Genomic DNA, 22,981 nt, shown 5'->3' on the forward strand with positions numbered 1-22,981 from the left:
TCCCTCTGTCCGCCCCATCCGGCGCGGCCGTGACGCAGCGCGCGCCCATTGGGCGGTTCAAGAGTCGCGGGCTACTTGAACGGCGCGGGCGGCTCCAGGCGCGCCCGTCCCCGGCCCCGCCGCTCCGGCCCCGCCGTCGCCCCGCCGTCCCCTCGGCCGTGCCGCCCCGCTCCTGCTGCGGCCATGCTGGCGGAGCAGGAGAACCAGGAGAACGTGCCCCCGCCGGCGGCCGGCAAAGCCGCCGTGCCGCCGCCCGCCGCCGGCAGCCGCGTGGCGCTGGGGCTGCTGCGGGGAGCGCAGCAGCGCGCCGGGATCCCGCTGCAGGTGAGGGGGGAGCGGCGGGCTGCGGGGGGATGGCGGAGGGGCAACGCCGGTCCGGCGCGGCCGGAGCTGTCAGGGCCCGGGCGCTGACGGCCGCTCTCCCCCACAGGGGGCGCGGGGCGGCGGCGGGGGCCGCGGAGCGGCGGCGGGGCTGCAGCAGCATCGGCATCAGCCCTTCTCCATCCATGTGGACGAGCCCGATGGGGAGCGGGAGCCGCGGCGGCAGCGGGGCGTCCCGGCGGGGCAGAAGGAGGAGGCGACGCTGGGGCTGCGGGCGGCCGTGTGCGCCCTCGGGGAGCGGCGGCCGCTGGCCCCCCTGGGCAACGCCATGGAGCTGAGCTTCGGTACGTGACACCCCGGCCCCGGTGCGCCGCGCAGGCCGCGTCCCTCCTGCAACCCCCTCAGAGCCCTGCCCCGGGAAACGCGGAGGAGCTCACCCCGGGAATGATTGCCGGAGCCAGCCGGAGGGCTGCGGTTTGGGGCGCGGGCTGGTTTGGTTCCCTTGAGCCCTGCCACCAGGACGCGACGGCTCTTCAGTGGAGCTGAGCCTCTGTGTTCTTATCCCCTGCTATTTTAGGCTGTTTTACGCTTTATAGCCTTGACTATCAGTACCTCATGAGAGAAGCCAGATTACAGACACGATCAACCCATAAATCTTTGCCCTTTGCTACCATTACAGAGTTAGAAGGAGACCTTACCCAGGCAGATCCCAAGATGTAAAAGGTTTTTTCTCCCAGGTAGTGGTGCAAGTGTTTTGAGCTCTTCCCAGTGTGTGAAAAATGGGAACTGCCAGATCCTTCTTCTGCAGCACATGTCTGAATATCTGAGGGCTGATTTTCCTGTGATCCACTTCTGCGGGCTACAAAAGGCTCTGGCGCCCCTGCCCTGTTTTAAACCATAATCTAAGCTTGCAGGATCCACATCTATGTAACAAGGTAACACAGGGTGCACTGAGCACTACATAATTGCAAGAGAGTTTTCCGTCTCTCTCTTCTTAGGGGGAAGAAGAGAAAGGGGAAGGGGAAACTTCCCTGTTGCTGTAATATTTGACTTCCATAAAGCCTCCTCAACTCCCAGTCCAGCCTGCACAAGGTTCCCTGTGCTGTGAGGGAGTGATGTGATGGTGCCCATTTTAACATGGCTGTTATCCTCTGCTTAGATTCTCCAAGTATTATGGACATTTCAATAACCTCGGAACCAGAAGAGAAAGCACCAAACGTTAATAACGTGCCAGACTATATCAGTGAAATCCATACGTACCTGAGGGAAATGGAGGTGAGCGGCTGTCCCTTTTCTTATTTGCATACAGCCCATGGGGGAAAAGTTTGAGGTGGAGAAATGTATCTGAACACGAGTTACCAAGACAGTGACTAAGTTAGAGCTTGCTGGAAAGGGAGAAATAAGAGCACGGGACTGGTTTATTGTGATAAAGTTGATTGTGCCATGCAGAAGCTGGAAAGCAAGATTACAGAAATAGAACTTACTGATCCTAAACTCACTAGTGTTTACTTTTGATTTGTTAAACTGTGATAAATGGACTTTAAACAGTTGCTTCCCTACCAGCACGTGGTCCAACCTCAACTTTATCTGTCATCTAAACCTACAGGTGAAATGCAAGCCCAAAATAGGTTACATGAAGAAGCAACCTGATATCACAAACAACATGCGGGCTATTCTTGTGGACTGGCTGGTGGAAGTTGGAGAAGAATACAAATTACAGAACGAAACCCTGCACTTAGCTGTAAATTACATTGATAGGTTTCTTTCTTCCATGTCTGTTTTGAGAGGAAAACTTCAGCTTGTGGGTACTGCAGCTATGCTGCTTGCATCGTAAGTGTAATTGCTTAATTTCAAGTTCCACCTGCTGGTTTCATACAGATGAAAATCTTGTGGCTGTTCTGTTGCCTAGAGCAGGACTGACTCAGGAGGGCTTCACACTCAGGAAAAAAAGTCAGGAGTTACCCACCTAAAAGCTTGGGAGTTATCTTTGAAGTTTGCCCCTAAAGTGAGGATCCTTTATTTCCAGCTGCAGCAGCCAGCATCTATAAACAGTATTTGAGGGAATATGCATAAGGCACGTGAAAAGCAAGTTGTGCTCACCCCAATTACTAATTTAGTGGGTTATTCTGAAGTTTCAGTGACTCCAAGTCCCAAATTCCTTGGTCCTAAATTTTCCTGCTGTTGTAGCTCTCTAATTTCAAATCCTGCTGATTCAAGAGCTACTGAACCAACTACAGCAAACTTGTTTGGCCCCTGTGCCCAGCTCCTTCCCAAGTCAGAATTCAGATGAGCATTTCATTAAATGTTGGTGGTTTTCTAGTACTCAATTATTTACTCATAAACGTTTCTCCTGGCAGGAAGTTTGAAGAAATCTACCCTCCTGAAGTAGCCGAGTTTGTCTACATCACAGACGACACCTACACCAAGAAGCAGGTCCTAAGGATGGAGCACTTAATTCTGAAGGTTTTGTCGTTTGACTTGGCAGCTCCAACAATCAACCAGTTCCTCACCCAGTACTTCCTACACCAGCAGACAGATGCTAAAGTAGAGAGCCTGTCCATGGTAAGTAAGAATTACTAGCTCAGCCCACATAATTAGAGAGTTTTATTGCAGATATTTATTGCACACCCACACACATATACATATATATATATATGTATAACATATATACACCTTATGAATTGTGCCCCTCCAGAAGTGGTGCCCCACTGCTGGAAACTAACATTCCTACTGCCACTTTCTGTTTGGGATGCTGCATTCTTATCAGAGGCTGGCACTTGGCCTGGCTCAAGCACGCACCCTTACTCAGAGCAGGCAGAGATTAATGAACTTTAAATTGGGGCTTGTTGCACTGCTAGATAGATGTTTCCCTCTCTCTTATCTACAGCTGCCACATCTACCCCCACACACACTTTGGCAAAAAAGGACTTTTGGTTTGGTTTTCCCCTCAACCAGCAGCAAGCTCTAAATCCAGAGGCTAATTCCTAGAGCAGAGCACAGATAACATTTCAGCTGAAGTTGTGGTAAATCCTAGCTGTATGGTAGGTACCAGAGGTCCTAAACACAAGCCTTTGTCTCACTGTGAATAGGTCAGACCTGACTACACTCTTCCCTCTAGTTCTTATATATCCCTAAATATAAAATGTGCTGGGAAAACCATGTGTTGGGAATGCTGTTTGACAGTAGTCAGCAGGAGATGCTTAAAGAGAAAGTAAGTGAAAATTAAAAAAAAAATTTAAAAAGTGGAAATTGAAAGGTGTCATTCCAACTAGTGGTAGGATTGGAAGCTCAAGTTAGGGTTCTGAAGCAACTGTTAACTTTTGGAAGCAGATGATTCCTTCTTTCATTTCCCTTGCAGTACCTGGGAGAGCTGAGTCTAATTGATGCTGATCCTTACCTGAAGTACTTGCCATCAGTTATTGCTGCTGCAGCATTTCTTCTGGCAGACTACACACTCACTGGGCAATCTTGGGTATGTAGCACTCCAACATGTGCCTTCACAGGCCTCTATGTGTGTTCAGTGTATTTGTACACAGCTCTGAGTGCTGGGCCTGGGCTGCAGGAATTGCAGCCCCTCTGTGCTCCTAGGCTGCTAATCAGGGATTGCTCCAGCCTGTGGCATTTGAGAAATGGGATGGAGTGAAAAGCTCCACCACTGGTGATCAGTGTTAAGTGAACAGCAACATTCAAATGTTCCTCTCCTTTTCTTTTTTCCCCTCAGCCTGAATCCCTGTGCAAAGTAACTGGCTACACCCTTGAAGACATCAAACCTTGCCTCATAGACCTCCACAACACCTACCTCAGAGCGGCCCAGCACACACAACAGTCCATAAGGGAAAAGTACAAGAGTACCAAGTGAGTATTCTGCAGAGGTGTTAACCTCTGAGTTGTCCAAACATGTACCGGCCTGGCAGGATGTGGGTGTGGGATGTTACCTTTTGAGTCTTCAGGCAGACTCAGCTAACCAAATTCTTCAGTGAGATGGTGACAAGACTCACTGGGGTTTTTGCACGATGGCTTGTCAAGCAATACTTGGTGTTCTGTTGCTGCCTGGACTGTCAGGTAGAAACTGGAGGAATTTTCTTGACGTTCCTACAGTTGGTGATACCTGATGCTCTTAAAAATCTGTGTGGGGCATGGCAGCCAACAAGCCCCAGAATGTTCCCTGCCTGCTGGGAAATGTTCTTTGCTGCAGTTAATGCTGCTCTTTCTTAATGCAAAGAGCACTTGAGCAAGATGACATCCTGCCTCTTTTGTTCCCTCTCTAGGTACCATGGAGTATCGCTCATTGACCCACCAGACACACTAAACTTATTGTAATAATCAAGAGACTGATCTTTTTAAGAGATGTATATTACCAGGAAATGATGTACAGTTTTAAACATGGTTCAGGATCCTAGATATGATCACTCAGAATACGAATACAGGCTTTGATGACTTCAATTATGAAGTTCAGTTTCATGTGGTTTTAATGTAAATCTTTTGTACATGCAATCTTGTTAAGAGTTTTAGCTGTGTTTTTATCAAAATGTTCTCTTCAGGCACAGAATTAACCATTCAGGCCACGTGAAGTCTGAGACTGCTTATCTAATTATAGACTAAATGTTAATATTAGCAGTGCATTATTATAGTAGGGCTTTTTCTCCTTCTGGGTAAGAAAGACTTGGTCTCCACAGAGTATCAGTAGCATTTTTATACTGTCTAGTTTAAACTGAGACTTAGCATAGATCCAAAACGTGCCTTAATGGCTACAAAACTGGAAGAAACTCTATGGCCACGAGGAGAACTCCTTGCTGGAACCGGCTCACGAGGCTCTTTAGGACGTGCCCCAGTAGCTGTATAATGTAGTCTTCATCGGGGGAAAGGCTGAATGCTCTGCTGCAGGGACTGCACAGTTAAAAACCCCCTGCACCAGTTCATACCTCGCGCTTCCGCAACGCAGAAAATGTTCTTGCTGTTGGTATTTTCTAGTCCAAGTGTAAAACTGATGCTAATCTAAACCCGTGGAGTTCCCACTGATGTGTTGGCTGTCCCAAAAGTCCATTGATGCCTACTGAGAAAATCAGTCCTCAGTCTGCTTGTCTCTTTAGGGTGGTGGAGGGATTAAACTGCAGTGGGTGAACTGCTGCTCTGTGCCCTCAAGGGCAGGGAACGTCTTCTGGCACGGATGGGCTGCATGCAGAGCAGTATGAATTCTGTGTGCCCCTCACACTTGAGAGGAGCTCCTCTGTGGCACACATCAAAAATGTGCCATATTTTTCCCTAGTTCTGGAACTGTTACATGAGCAAAGTGGCATTGAATCAGCATTAGATTGAGTGGATGTTTACCTTCAGCCTGTGTAAATGGATGATGCTGCCCTGTACCTGCTGTTGCTTGCATGTAAAGCAGCAAAGTGGGCTGAATTGAGCCATTTCCAGGTTGGCTAATAAACACTTTTTGTATCTGATGTTAGTGGTCTTGCCAATAGCTTAAAATCACTGAGGGGCAGTACTGCCATCTGAAACTGCCATTCGTTTCTAAAGCCTTTTGGAAAGGGCTTCCTTGTGAAACCTGTTGCTCTTTGACTTGAATTCGAGTCAGCGCTGTCTCTCTGGTTATCTGGGCACCCAGCAGTACAAACTCCTCCTCACAGATGCCCAACAGCTGTTAGGGTGTGGGCTACTTGAAATAATTTTTTAAGTCGTCATCTCTCTGTCAGGATGAGCAGCAGGCCTCAACGAGAAAGAACTCTGTATTTCACCTCAGCAAACTACAAAGTTAGTGCTCTGCCCCACCCTTGTGCTCCTGCCTGAGCCTTCCCTGAACCACCTCGAGTCAACTTGGTGGTCAAAAATCTGGTCAAAATATGCAGCAGGAGTAGCCTTTTTGGCCAGTCTGAGCTTCTTAGGATGCACTTGGACTTTTATGCATGTTCTAATGGTTAATGAAGAACCACATGTCATTGGCCAACAGCCTTCATTTAAATTAATTTCAGTGGGTTTACTGAAATGCCGAAATGGATTGGGGACAGCCTGTGCCATGTATCATGTCTGGTGCTTGGGGTTGGAAACACTTTATCCTTGCAGGAGAAGGAGTTTATACAGGGAGGAATGTGTTTTTCACTGTCTGTGACCTTGGAAGGGTAACTGGCAAGGCTGACTGGCAGCAATTACTTGAAGATAACAGGCTGCAGTGCTCTTCCTGGGAAACTGGGTTCTGTCTTCCTTTCTGCGGTGTATTCCAAGAACACAGAAATATAAACATTGGAGAGGTAATTTAAAGGAAGCCTATGAATTATTTCCTCCAGAAAAAGAGCAAGTAGCAGTACTTAAGTGAAAAGACTTCAGTGGGTTTTATTATTAATTCAGTGCTTAATCAAAGAGCTGTGCTCGAGCTCCAATGGAACTTCTTCCCTTACTGTTCCCATAGCACAGAGAAAAATTATTCCACTCTCCCTGAGCTTTACCTTGACCATTATCAACACTACTTCCTCTGCAGCCTAACAAAAAATCTCCAGTCAGGGGCTGGCATCTCTGCCCAGCATGACAACGTTCCTCCTTCCTCAGGGCAGCCCTTGCTTCTGCCATTAAGTGCTATCTTTTTCCACCTCCTCATTTTCCACAGTTAATATGGGACAATTCCAGCTTTTGCTTCTAAGCTTTGAACAAAATATCCCAGTTTGTATTGTACTACTGTTAAGCCTATCCAGGTTACCTTGTAATCCTTTCCAACTAAAGGCTCTAAGGAATATAGGGATGTTAGGTGTGGAGATAAACAGCAGTGCAAAAAATACTGTTAATTTTTCTGAAGAAGTTAACAGTCTCGTGGTACTACGGTACTAAGAAGGAACTGCATCTTCACCCATTTTTGTACTCAGGACAGTGACTTTGGGTTTTTTGGAAGAACTGACACTGCACTGGTTTAGCTCCTGGAGAAGAGGTTTTGTGTGCTGGTCCGTCCCTGAAAGAGCACAACTTGATTCAAGCTTTGGCCTGGCTGGGAGCAACTTCTTATATATATATATATATATATATAGTTTTGGTCTTTTTTACATGAAGCTCTTAACCTGATTTGGAGAAGGTACAATCTGCAACAGTAACTTCTCTCCTGTTCACAGCTCATGTAACACTGAGGTCACCTGTAAAATAGCCCTGCTTCACTCTGTAAATATGTGTATGTTTCCAGTGTCACCTGTTTGCAAACAAAGCACCCAGATCATCGGGTATTTTGGAATCTTCCTCGTCTCTCTGTTTTGCCTGATCCTAAACTCAGAGCATAACTCTTCGCCTATAGTTCAAGAAGCATTCCTGTCTGTTGCATGTAATATTTAATTAAACTTTTTAAGAAACTCCACTGCTGAAGTTCTGTGCTGGTTTGTTTAAATCCATCCATTCCTGGTGACTTTCACATAAAGTGGTTTGAGTACAGGCTAAGGTGTGGAGTAACAGGGCAAAGAAGGTTTTAATCACAGCACATTGATTTTTCCCCTGTGAAGAAAGCTGAACTAGGTGAGTTTTTGCTGCAGCTGGATGTCAAACATAGGATTTCACTTACAGGCACCATTTTTTAATTTAAATCTGTGTACAATCGTTTCAACATATACGTAAAAGCAGAACCGGGTATTGGGAGGGGAGGAAATAAAATTATCTACAAAAATAAGCTCAGTAATAGTACACCAAAATCCATATTATACAGCATTCCTGCAGGAAGGGATGATGGCTTTAACGAGTTCTCTTCTTTCTTCTCCTTTTGTTAAATGCTTTCTTACTCGGATTTTCTTGTTTGGAGCTGGTCTGTGTTCTGTCAACAAACAACAGTTGTATCAGAGAAAGTGATATATAACTGATCGTAACTGACATGATACTATACTGAATAGTTTTTCAAAATAACAGGTTGATTATCCATAACTTGGCAACTACCCACCATGCCTGGGGCCAAGGTGTAAATTAATCTTTTGGAAGTGCACTAAGAACAAGGGTTTCCATAGATACAGCAGCATATCTCACTTCTTGGAGGTAAAACTCAGCATTAGCTCTAGGGTGGCACACAGAATCTCTGCAGCAGCTCTAAGGAGCCACTGATTGAGATCTAAGGAGCCACTGATTGAGATCCACTTTTATGCTCTCTTTCCCTCTGGAAGGACTAAAATGAGTCAAATACCTAAAACTATCTCAGACAGCTGCAGGCCCACCACGCCTGAAAGCCAGAGCTTTAGCCTAGATTTAAGCTATATTAGTATTCCCTTTGATCAACTGAAACCTTTCTTGGCCTTGCCAAAATCCTCTCCTTCCTGGTGATACTTCTTACAAACTCCCTTCGTAAATCCACTTGCTGGTTACCTTGTCTTCCTTGGTAGTTCCTGTGGTTCCAGAATGACAACTTCTTCCTCCTCGCTGTCAGACAGCACAACGGGTTCATCTAAAAAAACAAAACACAACCCCACCAAGCCCGAACTGCTGATCAGTTTTGTACAAGCAACCCCCGTAAATAATAACCACAGCATTTCTAAAGAAATATTCAGAGGGGTTACTGATTCATTTGGAACCCTCCCTATACTACAGAATTCGAGTTTTGAAAATAACTGACCAAGTCAAGTGGAATTAGCAAATGTGCAAAGTGGCTACAGTGGTTCTTTCTTCCTAAGGACCTTTCACATTTTAATTCTGAACTGTTGATAAAGTGATATAATAAGATCTGATATTAAGATAAACAAATACTTACCACTCTTAGTTTCCCTCAGTGTACTTGTACCCTCAGTTTCTACTTTCTCACATTCAAAAGCAGCTGCCTCACTTTCATCTTCCTCTTCCGCTGCTTCTTCCTTTTCAGATTCTTCAAGGTCTCCCCAGGAGCTCTCTATTCCTTCCCCAATTTGGGCTGTACCAGGAGTGTGCAATACTGGATTGGCAAAACTGCAGGAGTTAAGAAAATCCTTGGTGTTTGCTGGTAAAATTCTTTGTATTCTGAGAGCAAACCAGGTGGTTTATAAGCCATGGGAGAACAGCCCTAAAGGGGACTTCAGAGTGCCACTTCTCCAGTCACTGTAATAATCACAGTTCTGACCCCAGCTTTGCACTTTTAGGCAAGGAATTAAAAGCAGACTGAACCAAAACCAGGATGATGATGTTTCCTCTCAGGGTTATATGGCTACCTAAGCTATGAGGAATTTTAGATGTGTGTTTAGCCTGGTTTCCCCCAGAGTATTACCCTGGAAAAGATACACTTCTGAAGGAGGGTCAGCTTTAGCAATGATTTCTCCAGCCTGTTCTTCCACATCGTTGGTGTCCACAGGAGCACTCTCCATTTTGAAGGCAGTGATCCTTTGGTTGGGGATGGATTCCGCAAAGCCGAACTTCCCGCCTTCTTTCCTGCTCATTCAGCAACAGACATTATTTCAACCCAAAAACTATTTCTCTTTCCAAGTTCAAATAGACAAATGCTTGCTATTTAAAACATATAAGTGAAGACAATTTGCTGCTAAAAGGACAAGCTGACATTACTTTTTTTACTACATTTCTTAAAAACCCCCATTTCCATCCCTTCCCAGAACACTCACCTGGCTTTTTGGTCGTTTTCCAAGGCTTTCTGAATCAGTTCTGTTATTTCTCCCACCTTAACAGCTGTTATTTTAGTGCATCTCAGAATCTGTTTGTTACACATACAAAAAACAGGAAAGCAAGAAGTTTTTAACTGAAACTGTAGAGCATCATAAGAATCACAAGCATTTAAATCACAGGAATTTCAAACACTTAAAATATGGCACCTTAGCAAGAGGGATTCACTGAGACTTGGGCAAAAAGTTAACAGCCTCCAGAGTGCCACTGGAAATAATTTGCAAGCTTTTTCAGCTGAATCACAAGGAAAATAAAAAGATGCAGATCTGACCAAAAACGATGCATTTTCTACATCCCTTCTGCAGCATGGTACACAGTGCCATGCTCTTCCACTAAGACAAAAAATACATCATCTTTTCCAATAAAACCAGACAGTTCATTGATTTCTCAGCTTCCAAATGTCATGGATATTCCCACATCAGGACTGCAGCACAGGAACCAGTTTATACACGGCAGAAGGACTGGTCCAGGCTAAGGTTTACCTGATCCTGCAGCAGCATGACCACTCCACTGGACTGGATGGTACAAATTTCATGGTGTTTATTCATGGCAATTACAAGGAGCCCATCCATCACCCGCTCCTCACGTTCAGTTGGATCCACCAATAAATAGGTCCTAGAATCAAGGTTTGAAATATGAGGCAACAGTAGAAATTCGAGGCATTTACTACCCTTAAACACAATTAATCAAAGGTGTTGGCTTGCATATTAATTACTATGAGTATACAAGATTTATACTCCTTATATGGGTACATAAGACCTCAAAATCTTACCCTTGATGGAAGAAGGCAAAACTGACACAAATGGGCATGTGGTGGATACTCAAGGGGACAGGATCACGTTCCTCAGGAGTGTACTTTGAAAGGAATTGGCCCAGAATACAGTTATTTATGAAACTCGTTTGATTTTAAAACGACAAAGAAATTTAAGGAAATTGAAAAAAAAAAACAAAACAAGCAACTTACCACAGTTACTTCCTCTCCTTGCACAGACACATCTGGCCTGCGGAAATGACACAGAGCTACAATCCCTGCTATGCTGGCAGCATCAGTGATGTTGCCATCGTGGTTTAACAGGTGCATGTCCAGCCGAATTTGCCAAACCTGAGAAAAATAGAAAAAAATACAAAATTGCTTGATTCTACAGAAGCAAATTTTATTTTTCAAAACTAGTTTGTTTTTGTTTTTGTTTTTTTTTAACCAGAAAAAGAACCAGCATATATTCCTTAGGTCTTTGATTAAGAAGATGAGAGCTCTTGGTATATTTCAAGATACCCCCTGTGCCAGATTTAATTATGACAAAATATGTAGCACTTCAGCACAGTTTAAACATCATTCTGTAGGGTCCCAGCTACTTCAGAAAGCCTATGTAGACATGCAAGGTAAAAATACCTCTCAAATCAGATGAGTGGATCTTCACATTAACCTAAAATCAGCACTTCTACTATCCAACACAAGACAGGGACCAACTTAAAACTGGACAACACGTATCTTTTAGTTTAGACCCACCAGCAATTCAGAAGTTTCCCTACCTTTTCACCAGCAACAACGCAGAGAGATTCAGTGTCAATGCATTTGGAATCTCTGAGGCATCGTTCCAATAGTCTGTTCAGTGACACCAGTAACTCGGATTGTCTGTTGGAACAAAATTAATCCAAACTTAACATGATTACCATGGCTTTTATCCCATCCTTGTTTAGTCCTTTTAAGACATTCATTACCTGCCAGGCTCCAGCCCAGGTGCAGCCATGGGTGAGAGCTCCAGATTAAAGAAGAGCACACCTTCCGTGGGCCTGTTTGGCTTAGGGGGAACGAGTTCACACGAGACCTGTGCAAGAACCCTGCCAGGGCAAATAAAGCACCAAGTCACAGAATGTACCAGGGAAAATCTAGTAACAAAACACATACTTGGGGGAAAAAGCATGTGGTTAGGGTTTTAGTTTGTAATTCTCACTCCTGACAGTTTCTTGTTCAACGCCTGTCATACATATTTAAACTCTGGTTAACAACTGGAAGAACCAGATTTAAGAACTAGGACATACTCTTGTCTTTTAAGGCGAAAAATTGACTCGAACACGTGAGAAACTGTAATGAAATGTTTATGTAAGTGCATAATACAGGCAAAAACACAGACAAAAAAGGGTCGTTTGGTTTGGGTAAGAATGCAAAATGCGAAATCAGTGAACAAAGGGATGAAAACTTGGGAACAATTTTGCATTTTATAAATTACTTGTAACTACAATCATCGCGGAAACCCCATCCCTTTCCCGCTTCCTTCCTTTCCATCTCCTCCTCTTTGCTCCTACCCTTGAAATACTACGACTTTAAGGCTTGAAAGGTTAAAATCTGTTTACAGAGATCTCTGCAGGCTCGGGTTCCTCAGGTTTTACATTTAACCCGGGCCCCGCGGCCGAGCCCCCGCGCCCACCTGGTCCTGCCCAGCTCCACGATGCAGCAGCCGCGGTCGGCGCCGAAGGAGACGCGGATGTTCCGGTAGTCGTAGCATTGCCTCCCGTCCAGGCGCTGCGGGAACACACGGACACACACATGGAGAGGGTTAGTGCGCCATGCCCGCCATGAGATGGGACCGCGGGGGGAAAGGGGGCGGGCGGGCGGCTCCCGGGGACAGCCGCGCTCCCCTGGGCGACGGGGAAGGGGAAAGGGATGGGGAAAAGGGCAGGGAGAGGGATGCTGGCGCCGCACCTTCTTCTCCTGGATGGCGCGCAGGAGGAAGCGCCGCTCGCAGTTGGAGAGCGGCGTCGCCTTCATGGCCGCGCTGTGAGGGGGCAGCGCGCACGGATGGGGCGGGGGGGGGGGGGGGGGGGGGCGCGCGCGTCATCGCCGCGCGCCGCGCGGGCCCAGCCCGCAGGCGCCGCGTCCCCGCCCTCGCGCGCGTCCCCTCAGGGAGGGCGCGGCGCGGAGAATGCCGTACCCGTGTCGGAACGCGCTCTGTTTGTTTCTTTCCCTGCTATTCCAAGCAAGACGTGCCCCGAGTCAGCTTCGTGCTGTTCCCTCGGGTCCTGCCCCTGGTCACCAGAGTGCGGAGATCGGCACCTGCTCCCCGGCTCCCCCTCCCGAGGACGCTGAGGTCTCCCCTCAGTCTCCTCCAGCCGGACAGATCAAGTGCCCTCAGCCGCCCCTCACACGGCTTCCCCTCCACACCCTTCAGCTTAATGTCTTTGCCATATCGTGGTGCTCAAAACTGCACACAGCAGCCGAGGAGAAGCCGGGGCAGGGGTGTGCAGCTCAGCCATGAGGCGGCACAAAAGGGGCAGAGGCAGCGTGGGCTGATGCCGGAGTGCCGGTCGTCGGGAAAGCCATCTGGAATTTTTTAAAAACCCACAAAACATGCATGCCAGACATTTCGAGTGGTTAACACCATTGTGGTGCCCAGCCCTCAAGTGCGGATGCCCTGCAGCCCTCAGGAAACAGCCGGGCTGGTATCAGGAGTGCCACAGGCAAAAATGCAGCCAAGACATCCCGAAGAAGATCCCTCCCTGCTCTTCTGAAATGTTGCCTGTAAGTAAAAAGGCCTTTACAAGTGGCTTTATGCTTAGCTCGAGCTAAAACAAGAAAATCGGTTATCTTCCCGCCGACATTAAACCCCAGACACTGGCATTTTCCACACAAAAGTGTTGAAATATCTCAGTTACGCTCTTTTCAAACCTTGTTAACACACTACAGTTCTAGTGCAAACTAAAATGGAAGTATTTCTGAAACTCACAAGTTTGTGCTAGTGAGGACAAGTGCTGCCTGATTTTCCCATGCTGGTTTTGTATTTCCAGTTTTGGATAAATGAATATTGTCACAAATATTCGGTGTAAGACAATATTGATGAGATTATATAAAGACACTCTTTCTCCAAGGATAAGAATAAGCAAATAGCCCTTGGAGTTTTACTGGCCATCTTTGCGTGTAAATTCTTATTTTCCTTTTTCTTTGGGTGAATTTGGTGACAATATTCATTAGCGAAGGCTTGGGGTTAAATTCTCTAAGTCTTCAGTTTACTAACAGCAAATTTGGAAAGATTTTTATTGTTGGTGGGAGTCGTCCAAACAATGTTAGTCTTCAACTACAAAAAAATGTTAATTTCAGCATATGTTCAGATTTCTGCTTGAGGTGGAGTGGCAAAAATTCCTGTTCCTGCTCTCTCAGTGAACTGTTAGGTGCCTCAATCCGTCAGGCTGGTGGCAAAGCACCCTTTTCAAAACAGAGAAGGTGATGGTGATGGTGAACTTCAGGGGGAGCTGGATGTAATTCCAGGGGAAAAAAGCCATGTACTGGGGCTGGAAATCAGCTGTGTCCCCTTTGATTCATTCCACCTTCTTCACTCAAAGGCAACTTTGCAGCTTTCGTGCTTCCACATGTTCTAGGAAGGGTAAAGACATTTGCATGGACAAATTAAGGAGGCACAAAACCACAGCATTGTAAATCTGGAGGAGGAGAGCACAGAAAATAAGGTCAGTATAAATGGTTAATGAAAGAGAAGCTGAGTAATTTCTGTGAACAGTGAAGGGAATGGTTACAATGGTAATGAAATAATGGAAATACTCCGGGTGCTCAGAAGGAGTGAGTGTCGCACCCTGCAGAGCGAATAAATGAGCAAATAAATCGCAGGCACTTCAGCTAAAGCAGGAATTTTTTAGAGAGAAGATGCTGATGATCTACTGTGCCCACATGGAAGCGTTTCTTCATTTGAGCTGAATGCTCTGTGGGCTGAAATGCTTGGATTGGATTATTTTACTGAACCGAGCCTGGAGGGAAATCTCATTTGAGGACTGAAGAAGAAAACCAAACTGCATCAGAATCTCAGCATCTTGACAGCAAGCTGCCAGCAATTTTCATGGTTTAATCAAAATAAATAAGAAATTGACCTTTTCTTTCCATGGCAGCCTTAACTGCAATGTGCCTTTGCTGCTTGGCTGCAAGTCCTGCTCATTTACACACACATGCATGACATGATGTATGCAGTATTCCAGCTGATAAGGTTATTTGGGAAGAAAGGCTCCTCCTAGATGTAGTAATGTAATTTATAATTTGTTTTTATGATGAACAGTTCCACGGGGGGTGGGAGGATGGGCAAGCCTTGCAAGCAGAGCTGCTGGCAGAAATGAGGCATGAACAGCACCTCCCGCTGAGATGAGGAACAGAATATTCTGGCCAGGATCCAGGGAAGCACTCAGACAAGCTCTTTACCTGAAGTATAAACAAGCACCTTTGTCCCTTACATATCAGAAGGAATGTGTCGCAGCCTCCAAGGCTAAAATTTAGGAAAGGAGTTGCCTGGTATACGTGCTCAAATAATTTCGTTTTAAAAAAAAAGGGGACCCAGAACTGCCAGGAAATCATCCAAACACCAGCTTAAGGCAAGCTGGTAATAACATCTTCATCTACTTGCTGGATGCTTGTGGATCACCTTCCATAAACCAGATTTCAGAGTAAATCCCAAAATACTCTTGCTGTTTCCACCTGTACATGGCCTTCACATCATCCCTTGGGGTTTACTGCCCTCGTGAAAGAATTTTTTTGCTCCTAAGGGTCCTGCCAGAAATTCTGATCCTGTAGACAGCGCTGCACTGAACACTTCCCAGCTTTCAGCAATCCCTCTGGGAAATTGGGAAGTGTTTCCAAGGCTGGATGCCAGGCAAGCAACAAAGTCAGAGGAAAAGAAGTCACACTCCTCCTTTTTTTGTCTCCACACCCTGCAATTTCCCTGTCTGCAGGCAAATTGTTTCCATGATTTCTGTGGATTCAAGTGAAACCAGTTGCTAAGTGTCATGCTAAGCCAGAATTGTTACAACTCCAGTTGAAGTCTCTGAAGATACAAAACCGATGTCTGAGTTCAGATTTTAGCGTGGTTTAAGATTTCCAAACCTTTTAGGAGCGTCTTCAAATTCTCTTAAGAAGCAACAAATGTCCATGTTAAAGTAGAAACTGTAATTTTGTTTCATGGGGAATAAACCAAAATTGTTGCCAGAAAAAAAGCACTTTCTCATATCCTAATCTTAAGTATTACTTGACAGATAGGTTAAATGCTGGCTTGATGCAAGAACACAGGAGTGTGAAAATGAAGTGAATATCTATTTGGAAACATTTTTTTTCCTATTGGAAAGGTGGCAGAAAATGTTTGCTGATACCACACGTTGATAGTCCTACAATACAGAGGAAATCCTGAGTACTGACAAGCTTATGAGGCACATCTGATCCCTGAGAGATGATAGCACATTTAATAAAACTGGGAGAAAATCAGATCATCAAGTTAAGCCATTAAATCAAAATGGCTTTTTTTTCCCAATTATTTCTCCTGCTTATCCAGCTTCCAAGTATCTGTTACAAACCAGAAATTAATCTTGATTGCCTTGAAATGCTGGAAGTCATAATCTTTCTTAGTCAAGTATTTTTGTTGTTTCGCATGGACAACCTCTCTTAAAATCTTGGTACTAAAAATGCTCCTTTTAAAACAGGGGATGCATCTTTTTGTTGATTTGTCTGATTTTAAATGAGATTTCACTTTTACAGTTGTATCTTAGAATGCAGATGTTGTTAAAAGACAGAAATGTGGTTGAAAACTGCCTCCTGTTGTGTAGAACAGCCACTCACCAGCATCTCATGCACAAGAGCAGGCTGTCCCACATGAAGTATTCTCTGTGTGTACCACATGTGTTAATCTCTACTTCCCAAAGATCCCAATTCTTCATTCCCTGCCAAGAAATGCTTACAAGAAAACCATTGAGAGTGGTTGAATTCCTTGTAGTAACACAAGCTAAATAGGAAAGTGCCAATTATTGTGTCGGAGACCAGAGAGCCAGGATGAGCACTGGAGAATGATGGATGCTGGCTGGCCTTGCCTTTTTCCACCAGGTAATATTTCCTACAGTATGGATGAAGTTGTCAGAATGATGGTTTGTTACTTCAAGAAAAGGTAAATTATCATTTTCTCAAATTGCCTTAAATTGTTATATTGAGTGATATTGTGAAGTATTATTCAGAGATCCAACAAGGATAGAAGATTTGGTGTGAAATCATAACTCAATGCATATTGGTCTCCTTAGCTCAGACTTGGGGTGATGCTATGCTTATGTTAAGTACTTGGGAGACTTGATGAAGTAGTATTTGTGAGCTTTTTTTAACAGATATTTCTTCAGAAAACAATACACTTTCTCTGGCCCTCAAAAAATTTGCAGTATATGCAGCCGTGCTGATGTTCCCTGTGTGAAATTTCACTTCCCTGCCTTATAAATCCAGGGAAGCTTTGGGAATATGACTTGAGTCAAGACAGATCATGCAGGCAGGTGGACAGATGGTACCATGGAAAGCAGAACTCGTGGTGGGTCCATCACAATCATATCGTTGACCAAAATCTGAGTTAAGGGGCCAAAACTCGGAATAACTTTCCTACTGCCACAGCAATACCTGACGAGTGTTTGTGCTTTTGGCCGAGGGCAGGGTTCTCAAACCTCTTCAAGGAGAGGGACATTTTCAGGTACCGCTGGAATTCGGAGCTGTTTGACCCGTGCTGGTGGTGCAGGGTGGGGGGCCAGGGAGGATGGGTGCACATGTGGGCATTTCAGTCTGGATGGGAGGCTCCGACTCGAAGTGAGCTACGCCAGGAGCTTCTCCTGGTGACAGGTGGTCTCGGAGCATCGTTTGTGTGACAGGGGAGCAGGGACAACACGGGCCGGCTCGGAGCACCGGCGCAGCCCCGGTGCCCCGGCACCCCCAGCCCCTGCCCCGCTGCCCTCCGGCCGCCGAGGCTGCCCGGCGGGAGGTGCCGCAGAGGCGGGGGGTGAAGGCAGGACGGGCTCCGCGGCCCCTCCGCCCGGTGCCCCTCTCCTGCCGCAGGGGAGGAGGCTCGGCCGCCGCCGGCACCGACACCGAGCGGTCCGCGGGGAGCCGAGCCGAACCGAGCCGAGCCGAGCCGCGGGCGGCATGGAGTGGGAGCTCAACCTGCTCCTCTACCTGGCGCTGTTCCTGCTGCTGCTGCTGCTCCTGCTGCTCCTGCTGTGCCTGCTCCTCCGGCAGCTGCGAGGCTCGGCGGGAGCAGCCCCGCGCCGCCTCCCCCCGCCCCGGCAGCCCTGGGCTGAGTGCCGGGGGCCGGGAGCTGGGAGCCGGCCGCCGCCGCTGCCGCCTCGGGCCGCCCCCAGGTGAGTCCGCGACACACAGGGAGGGCTGGGGGCCGCCCCCGGGCCGCCTCCCACTCTCCGCGTCCCCCGGGAAGGCGCGGGCTGGGTGCTGCTCCGCCAGCATCCCCTGTCCCCGACCGCTCTCCGGTCCCCCGCTCTCTCTAGAGTAGCTACGTTTGCCATGCAGAATTCAGGGGAAATTTGAAGGTGCATTCACCCTCCAGCTTTTACTCTGTAAGAAAGTATTATAAAACTCCCCTCAGGCTCTCTTTGTGGAGGAGATAATGTTGGCTTTCCTTTGGCATACAGAGATTCGAATTTGGCCCGATTAGAGAATTTTTAAATTTAGGGTTTTCCAGTGAAGAAGACACTCACCTTTTAAAATAACTTATCCCCCTCTGCCCCATCTTCAGCCACATCTAACTCAGTTTTCCTCCTTTTACTCCACAGGAGCTATTCCATCATATAGCTAAAATGCCAAGTAGGCTTCACTGCCTGTAGGGTGGGAACAGACCTGGCAACAGCCCAACCTTGGCTGTCTCTACCCCATCTCTGACCTCCCCCAGGGACCACTTTGGCCCCAGCACAGCAGCTGCTGCTCCCCAGGTAATGCCTGGGGCTGGTGTCAGTGTTCCACTGCCTGCTGTCTGCCCCCATCCTGTGCAGGGTGTGCAGGGGTGGCACGGACCAAGCAACTCGGCCACTGGGCCTTCAGGAAATTCGTGCTTGAGGCCTCTAGGAAATTCATGCAGACCTTTGGCAGCAGGGTTTTTTGGTAGCTCCCTGGAACCAGGGTGTCTTTTGGAGAGTGATCTTAAGCCAACATGAGTTCTGACCTTTGCTCACTCTGGGGAGTTTCTGCACCATGGCAGAAGATGGACAGACTCCGGTTTGTCCCTACAGCAAGAACCTGTGGAGAAGCTAAGAATAGGTGCTAACAGCTGCGCAGTGAGCTTGGCAAAAAGAAATTATTGTAGTGCTATAGAGCTGGTGTTCTTGTTCAAAAATGTGGGGTTTTGGGGTTCTTCTTTAGGCCACATTTAAATGGCAGCTGTTGGGGCAGTGTGGCTGCAGGCAGCCAGGTCTCCAGCGTTGCTGTAGGGTGTATTTTCACAGCGCAGATTGCTGCTAATTCAACAAGTGTCTCTCAGTACACGATCTGCCTTCTTGGCTCCTGCTGTGCATTGCTCTGTTACAAGGCAGCGTGCTGTGAGCACGAGGACACTGTTAGAGGGAACACAGGATATTCCAGCTCTCCAGCCCGTGCTGCAGTGATCTGAGCTCTCTTCTGCTCACTGCTGGGTAACTTGGCATGGGGGAAGGATCTGCTAATGGTGCAGGGGTAGTTAAAATCAAATTGGAGAGGCCCTCCTCCAGAGGGTGTTGGCATTGCTCTGACCTTTCTTCTAGCTGGCTCACTATGGCTTTTTATTTCAATTGAAATTGTTGCACACTCTGTGATTTAGGTCAGGTCTTTTATTTGCATCATTACAGATCCATCATGTCTTATACAGATTGTTCCAACATGCAGTCCTGCTTGGCAGGGGCTTTGCAAGACATAGGACATTCTGTTTGGGGTACTGGTCCTAGGGCTGATGCCGTGCTGCCTCACACAGCTCGGGCCGTGAGGATTTGCTGTCTGTAGCCCCTCCTAGTGCCTGATGCCCCAGCTGCCCTTCTCCTTTCTTGGTTGTTCTTTTTCAGCCATGGGAAAATGATGAAGGAACAATCCAGTGTAGGTTTCCCTGCCAGTAACCCAACAGTCTCTTATCTCTATGGTTTTCTTGTTCTTCTTCTGTGAAAAATGGTGGGAATGATTTTGGCCTCATATCAGTGATTAGAAAGAAGGTGACTAATGGTTTTGCTCAATTAATATGAGTAGCTGTAAAGCTGCTACACATATTCTGCATGAGCACCAAGAGATTACCTTCAGAAGGTGACTTCACAGATAAGTAGCCCTGAAGTGTTTAAAACCTTGGGAATGGTTGAGACACTTCTAATAACTTGTGTTGCAGAAGCCTCTCATACTTACTGTATTGCATGGAGCAGAGAGAATGTGGTTTTTGTAATGGCTCTACAAGCATGACTGACAGGGCACAGTTACCTTTCTCTGGAAAATGAAAACTAGTACATGATTTTTCTCTGACAGATAAGCATTTTACACCAACAGTGCAGGAGAAAAGTTTGTGGAACAAACTCAGTGACAGAGGATTATAATTTCTTTGCTTTGTCTTGTTTTGGTACTAATACTGCATCTCAAATGTTGTCATTTCACAAATACCTGCAGTGTAGGAATAAATACTTCAAATTCACAACATGAGTGTTCCTTTTAAGTAAGCTCCATGTTCCAGTGCTGTCATCTGCAGTGTAATTTGGAAGTACAAGCAGGGGAGTTGTTTGGCATCACACACCCAAGTGGCATCAAACATCTGCTCCATTCAAACGATTTCCTATTCCTTGATGTGTGTTTTAGGGCACAGCTGTGGAGGCAGCACTTTCCCCTCTGCTGGTATGGGCAGGAAGGTGGATGGATATTCAGCTCTTCTAGGCTGCTGTTAAAGATGCATTGTTTACCCAAAGATTGATGCTGACAATCCTTTGATTGATCCTTTTGCTCGGGAAGGAGGGCAGGCTGCCCCTTGTGCAAAGAACCTGTCCCGCTGTCCAGAGATCTTCTAGGAAGTTTCTAAATTCCCAGTGTCCAGGCTCTCAACAGAAGATGAACACCCTTTTGTTTAATCAGTGATGAGAGGCAGAAGTAAGCCAAAGGCTCTAAAAGATTAGCCAGATGAATCATCACGGGAAGATGTAAACAAGCTGCAGGGTGAGAGAAATACAAGATGGAATCATTAGTAGGAAGTTACTCCTGAGCCCTGGGTGTTGCTGAAGTGCACAGGCACAGGTATCCTGTCCTGGGAGTGGGCAGGGTCTCCCTTCTGTTCAGCACCGAGGTGTTGGGACATCTCATTCCTGGGCCATCGCCAGCAGCACCCAAGGGAAGTCAGGTAACAGCCGTGAAAAAACTTTGGGGAATCCAGAAGAATAAAACAATTAAATATGTATGCTTTTGTTAGCTGCCAGCTATAGGGTGATGAAATCATCTGCAAATATTTGAAAGATACAAACTCTGAGGAAGAAGATTTATTTAGCATGATACTGGGCATAAGAGAGTGCAACACAGGGAGTAGGAACACTAAAGGCAGGAGAAAGTAGTTGACAACAAAGTGTATTAACTCAAGAAATTATCTCCCAGGGAAGACACACAAAACTCGATGTTTGCATGTTGAAAATTAGACTGTCACGAGAGGGAATAATTCTGTGCTCTTATGAAGAGGCACTAACCACGTTGTCACCTCTTTTCCCATCTGCAGATTAAAAGACACAAAGGCTCAGTGGTCCAGAACAGTTCCCAGTGAGGCCTGAAGAATTATGCCAGAAATGTCCTAATTTGGGTATTTACAAATACTCTAAACCAAACACAGCAATCTGTCTCTTTTTTCTGATGATTAATCTGGTATATTTTCACAGTGACAGGTAGTGGCATAGCTCCACTCACAGCCACAGCTGCGCACGGCCTGCTCAGCACCTTTAATTTTTTTTAGCATTCCTGAGAAACTCTCTACTGTGTTGCTTCCCTTCAAACGTTGTTGCGTCTCTCAAATTCCACTTTGAAAATCCACCTTCTTTGAAGGGCTGTCAGAATTCTGACAGTCATTTAAGATCTGTTTTGAGGTGCCTTGGGGAGACTTCAGCCAAAGCAGGTTTGCTGTTCAGGTGTATGGGCACATCTGAGCTGACAAAGCTTTCAATACAGAATATGATGGTCCATCTTATTTGGACTTAGATAAGAAATTTATTATTATTATAACTATTATTACTACTAGTACTACTGCTACTTTGATATTTTACCACATGGTAATGACTGCAAGTTTTAGAGAATGGGGAATATATTGCCTCATGTAGTTAAAAAATTAAAGTATTAATCAGTTCTGTGAGAAATACAATTATTGGAGGAAATTTATGGAAAGCCTCACAAATCCAAATGCTACGTGTTTTCAGTGTGACTTTTAGTGAAATTCAGCAGCATGTGCTTCAGGTGAGTTCTCTCTGAAAATGCATATCCTATTTTTTATTTCAGAAAAATTAACATCTTCAAGAACAGATCTTGTCAATAGCAATGGTCTTAAAATGGTATTTTGCATTTCCTGGATCATTGTTTTAATAAACAGGGATAAAATGTACGTCTTCAATCTGCTTAGTTTATTGTTTCTGTCTTTATGGGTGTTCTTTTTAGAATTTTATTTTCTGCTTTTTCTGGGTCTGTGTTGAAAGAAACTGCACTCTGCAAAAATGGTTAAAAGACAAGTCCCTGCTTGCTGAAGAAAGCAGTTGATAGAGAAAAACAAATTAATTTTCATTCCAGCCTTTGTGCTCAAGGCTTTACTTAATCTCTGTGTCAGCAAATGGTCCTTCTGCTTAATATCTTTAAAAGCTGAGTTCACTGCGAGTCTACTGCGATCATCAGAGCACACTCACACCTATTTAACACCTGGGAAGTGCTGTGTGCTGGCTTATTAAAATTTATGCCGCATTAAGGAGCGTGTCAAGAGGCAACTCTCTGTCTTCACACATGGTAATGAAGTTTTCAGATGAATCTGTTCTCTCGCAAAAGATCTCCTGTCTTTGGTAGAACGGGTTTTGCCGGAGCTTTGATTGATTGCTGCAGACAAGTTTAACCGCTCTGCTTGGAGAAAGGATCACTGATGTATACTTTCCCTCCGTTGTTTTCTCTTCCTTTGGGCTGATTGATGTATTCAAACCAGTACTTTCTACACGACGTGAATGCCAGGTAACATCAGACGTGGCATGAAAACTTCATATTCCCGTCCTGAAAATGAGAAAAACCTCCCTAAAACTCTCAGATCTTCACGTTATGACAGTGTCC

At 45.9% G+C, this 22,981-nt stretch overlaps 2 protein-coding genes across 2 annotated transcripts; one reads left to right on the plus strand and one right to left on the minus strand.

The window, feature by feature from the left end:
- The first annotated feature begins 183 nt into the window (after positions 1-183).
- On the plus strand, positions 184-7,654 carry CCNA2 (cyclin A2). Its single transcript, XM_014259639.2, has 8 exons — positions 184-324; positions 431-665; positions 1,481-1,596; positions 1,928-2,151; positions 2,679-2,883; positions 3,680-3,793; positions 4,043-4,176; positions 4,590-7,654. The coding sequence occupies exons 1-8, from the start codon at positions 184-186 to the stop codon at positions 4,639-4,641; spliced, it is 1,221 nt and encodes a 406-aa protein (XP_014115114.2). The 3' UTR covers positions 4,642-7,654.
- Positions 7,655-7,851: 197 nt separating this feature from the next.
- On the minus strand, positions 7,852-12,713 carry EXOSC9 (exosome component 9). Its single transcript, XM_005530899.3, has 12 exons — positions 12,617-12,713; positions 12,342-12,436; positions 11,635-11,754; positions 11,446-11,548; positions 10,880-11,017; positions 10,688-10,770; positions 10,398-10,530; positions 9,858-9,946; positions 9,523-9,669; positions 9,023-9,213; positions 8,641-8,719; positions 7,852-8,101 (listed from the first exon to the last, which is right to left on the minus strand). The coding sequence occupies exons 1-12, from the start codon at positions 12,680-12,682 to the stop codon at positions 8,023-8,025; spliced, it is 1,323 nt and encodes a 440-aa protein (XP_005530956.2). The 5' UTR covers positions 12,683-12,713; the 3' UTR covers positions 7,852-8,022.
- Positions 12,714-22,981: the final 10,268 nt, after the last annotated feature.

Source organism: Pseudopodoces humilis, chromosome 6, assembly GCF_049639895.1.
Source record: "Pseudopodoces humilis isolate 2021_Gansu_Grassland_sample_001 chromosome 6, ASM4963989v1, whole genome shotgun sequence".
Lineage (NCBI taxonomy): Eukaryota > Metazoa > Chordata > Aves > Passeriformes > Paridae > Pseudopodoces > Pseudopodoces humilis.

Bases quoted from the DNA above. Each gene is read 5' to 3' on its own strand.
- CCNA2 (XM_014259639.2), top strand. From the start codon at position 184: ATGCTGGCGGAGCAGGAGAACCAGGAGAACGTGCCCCCGCCGGCGGCC. The intron at 666-1,480 runs GTACGTGACACC...TCCTCTGCTTAG, and splicing joins CGCCATGGAGCTGAGCTTCG to ATTCTCCAAGTATTATGGAC. The intron at 1,597-1,927 runs GTGAGCGGCTGT...CTAAACCTACAG, and splicing joins CGTACCTGAGGGAAATGGAG to GTGAAATGCAAGCCCAAAAT.
- EXOSC9 (XM_005530899.3), bottom strand. From the start codon at position 12,682: ATGAAGGCGACGCCGCTCTCCAACTGCGAGCGGCGCTTCCTCCTGCGC. The intron at 9,214-9,522 runs GTATCTTTTCCA...TAACTCCTGCAG, and splicing joins GCTGACCCTCCTTCAGAAGT to TTTTGCCAATCCAGTATTGC. The intron at 8,720-9,022 runs GTAAGTATTTGT...TTGTTTTTTTAG, and splicing joins ACTGAGGGAAACTAAGAGTG to ATGAACCCGTTGTGCTGTCT.